General features: G+C 33.8%; 1 protein-coding gene across 1 annotated transcript; it reads left to right on the forward strand.

The window, feature by feature from the left end:
* Positions 1–312: 312 nt before the first annotated feature.
* On the forward strand, positions 313–2,550 carry LOC143911218 (uncharacterized). The gene is made up of 3 exons (XM_077430009.1): positions 313–550; positions 636–762; positions 1,781–2,550. The coding sequence occupies exons 1-3, from the start codon at positions 479–481 to the stop codon at positions 2,065–2,067; spliced, it is 486 nt and encodes a 161-aa protein (XP_077286135.1). The 5' UTR covers positions 313–478; the 3' UTR covers positions 2,068–2,550.
* Positions 2,551–2,919: the final 369 nt, after the last annotated feature.

Here is a 2,919-nt window from a genome sequence, read left to right on the forward strand (position 1 = left end):
TTTGTTAGCTAATTATAAATTTTACACGTTATAAATTTTATTAGACTAAAAAAATATTTTCAAAAATCAAAATCAATACGTTAAATATGTTTCTCCACTGAATTGTGTATTTTAAGATTTAAAAATATATACTAAATCTCGAGCTTGTAAGTGTATGGTGAAACTTTCCTACTGAAACATACAAGCTTTGCTAATTAGAATGAATACCATCCTAGATTTTTCGTTGAAGATGACAATACCTGACCCTTACCACTCACACATACGCACACGGAAGAAACGCACATTAAAACGGTGAATGGCTCATTGTTAAATATTGATAATGAGCACAAACACACACGTTGTTGGAATAGGTGCGCGACTGTTTTTAGCCAATAAAATGGAAGAAGGCGAAGGTTGGCGAGCAAAACCGCCACTTAGGCATATAAAAATGGACTATCGGTCCAACGAACAGTCAGTGAACATCACATTGTGAGAAAACATGTCTTTCAAAACTTGCTTCGTGATTTTGGCTCTGGCCCTTCTGGCCCACAAAGCTCTCGTTTCCTCCGCCGTAAGCTGATCTTAATATCGGACATTTTAAAATTATCGTTGATTGTATTATTTTAAAACGTGTGATTTCTGTTTGTCGATTGTAGCCGTGCTATGGATTTTCGTCTCTGATTGAAAGCCTCTTCATGGATGATTCTTCTGAAGACAGCGGCGAAAAGAAAAAAACAACAACGGCCAAACCAACAGAACCTCAAACTATAACAGTTCTATTAAGTTAGTACAATTTTGACTAATTTTTTCATTAATTTGGGCATGCTTTATTTGAGTTTAATCCAATCATTGAGTTTAAACCAGGGCTGTGGAGTCGGAGTCGTAACAAATCAACCGACTCCGACTCCGACTCCTTGGGTTACATGTCAATTTTAAGTGTCTTTTCAATTCCTTTAATTTTTCAAAAACGCTATTACTTTTATTACTAATAATTGTATAAGTTGGCAAGAAAAGCCCATCTTACAAAAATCATTCAAGTTGGGGTCGGAGTTTGGAATCGGAGTCATAAAATAAAGCCGGAGTCGGAGTCAGTAAATTTTGATCCGACTCAACAGCCCTGGTTTAAACAACAAAAAAAAAACAATTTATTTTGAATGTTTGTAATACACCTAGATATGTAGTTTCCGGAATGCCCTTAGTAATGTTTCAGAATCTTTACAACTATTTATGCTATACAATAAGAAACTATCACATCGATTTAAAATTGTAATGATTAAGAAAATAATCAGTGCATACAAAAATACACTCCATTCAATCAACGTTGAATTATAGATATGGGCATTCCAGGAACTATTTTTTATTTAGAAACAAATGTGGTGAATTCTAGATATAGACAAAAAAGAAGATAAAAAAGAAGAAAAAACTAAACCAAAAGAGAAAAAGAAGTCATCGAAATCACTTTTCGAGAGACTATTTCAAATGCCAAAAGCGTCTAAGGAGAAGAAAATCCACAAGGACGCCGACGATGCAATTTTTCTATGGGGGATCTTCTAAAGGTCCGTCACATGTTCATGATGTTATGATTATTTTCATTGACCGCTAACCATTTCTAAAACTGAACTGTGTGGAATTGAATGATATCTGCTATAATTTCAAGCGAAGAATATACCCAAGAAACACGCTACTGGAAGAAGAGCGTACTTCAAAAGAAATACTAAAACAACTAATACACACAGACACCAATTGAAAACTTTCAATTATGTATTCGATTGATTGATGATTTTATCTAATTTTTTTTCAGCACCGACAGCAAATTTATCGGCTCTCGGCGACATGGTCAATAAAGATGGAGTCTACTTGCTCCCCAGCTTGTATCCATTAGGACTACTAGGTGGTGAAACAACAACAACCACCACAACGACCACGACAACTACAACACCTGCACCAACTACGGCAGCTACTACAGCAGCTCCAGCAGCTCCAGCAGCTCCAGCAGCTCCAGCAGCTCCAGCTGCTCCAGCTGCTCCAGCCGCTCCAGCCGATGGAGCTCCTGCTGCCGAAGCCACCACAGCAGCACCAGCAGGATAAATACTACACTATCCAAATGTATCACATTACTTTTCAGCCTTAGAAACATATTGTATGTACATAGAATATTTAGATATCTTTCAGATTAACCATCATGGAAAACAATAAGTTTCTATATAGGGCTAGCACTGTTTTGCTGAATTCAAGCTCATTTGTATTCCACTTAGATTTAGAGTTAATTATTAATTTTACCATGTGATATATATTTTAAATCCGTCCTATAAATATATGGTGTTGCGTCGGTCATTGTGATTATAAATTGACCAGTGTGCGAAGTCGAAAATTTTAAATCGTATTTGTATAAGAAGATCAAATCAACATTAACGCGTTGGCTGTCGTATTTACTTTGAGAGTGTGTTAATTATAATTATGTATGTTAAGATCATTCTTTCTCTATATTATTTTTTTTATACCCTGGTTTATTTTAAATGTGTGTGTGTGTGTATAATATTTCAAAAAATAAAAGATATTATTTTATTTGCCATTTTTATTTTCATAAACCCATGGAAAACGAGTATCTACATATATACATACATATGTAAGCACTTACATATGTACATATCGAAGAGAACAAAGCTTTTTAGAAACATAATTTATCTTTTATTATATTAACGATTAAGAGTAATATAAAATACGAGTATTTGAGAAATTTGAGATATAAAAACAGTGCCGATAGCCAGTTAAAAGTGCTTTCAAATCACATTAAATATTATTTATTACCACTGGATGTAATTTGGAGAAAGCTTAAAAACTCATACCACATATAATATATAATATGTATGTATATGAAATATAATTTTTAAAGTTTACGATATTTTTATTATAATAATAGCGTCATAGATATGTATGTGT

Source organism: Arctopsyche grandis, chromosome 4, assembly GCF_051622035.1.
Source record: "Arctopsyche grandis isolate Sample6627 chromosome 4, ASM5162203v2, whole genome shotgun sequence".
Classification (NCBI taxonomy): Eukaryota; Metazoa; Arthropoda; class Insecta; order Trichoptera; family Hydropsychidae; genus Arctopsyche; species Arctopsyche grandis.

Excerpts from the sequence above, each read along its gene's own strand:
- LOC143911218 (XM_077430009.1), top strand. The coding sequence starts at position 479 with ATGTCTTTCAAAACTTGCTTCGTGATTTTGGCTCTGGCCCTTCTGGCC. Across the intron at positions 551-635 it reads AAGCTCTCGTTTCCTCCGCC|CCGTGCTATGGATTTTCGTC; the intron begins GTAAGCTGATCT and ends TGTCGATTGTAG. Across the intron at positions 763-1,780 it reads AACTATAACAGTTCTATTAA|CACCGACAGCAAATTTATCG; the intron begins GTTAGTACAATT and ends ATTTTTTTTCAG.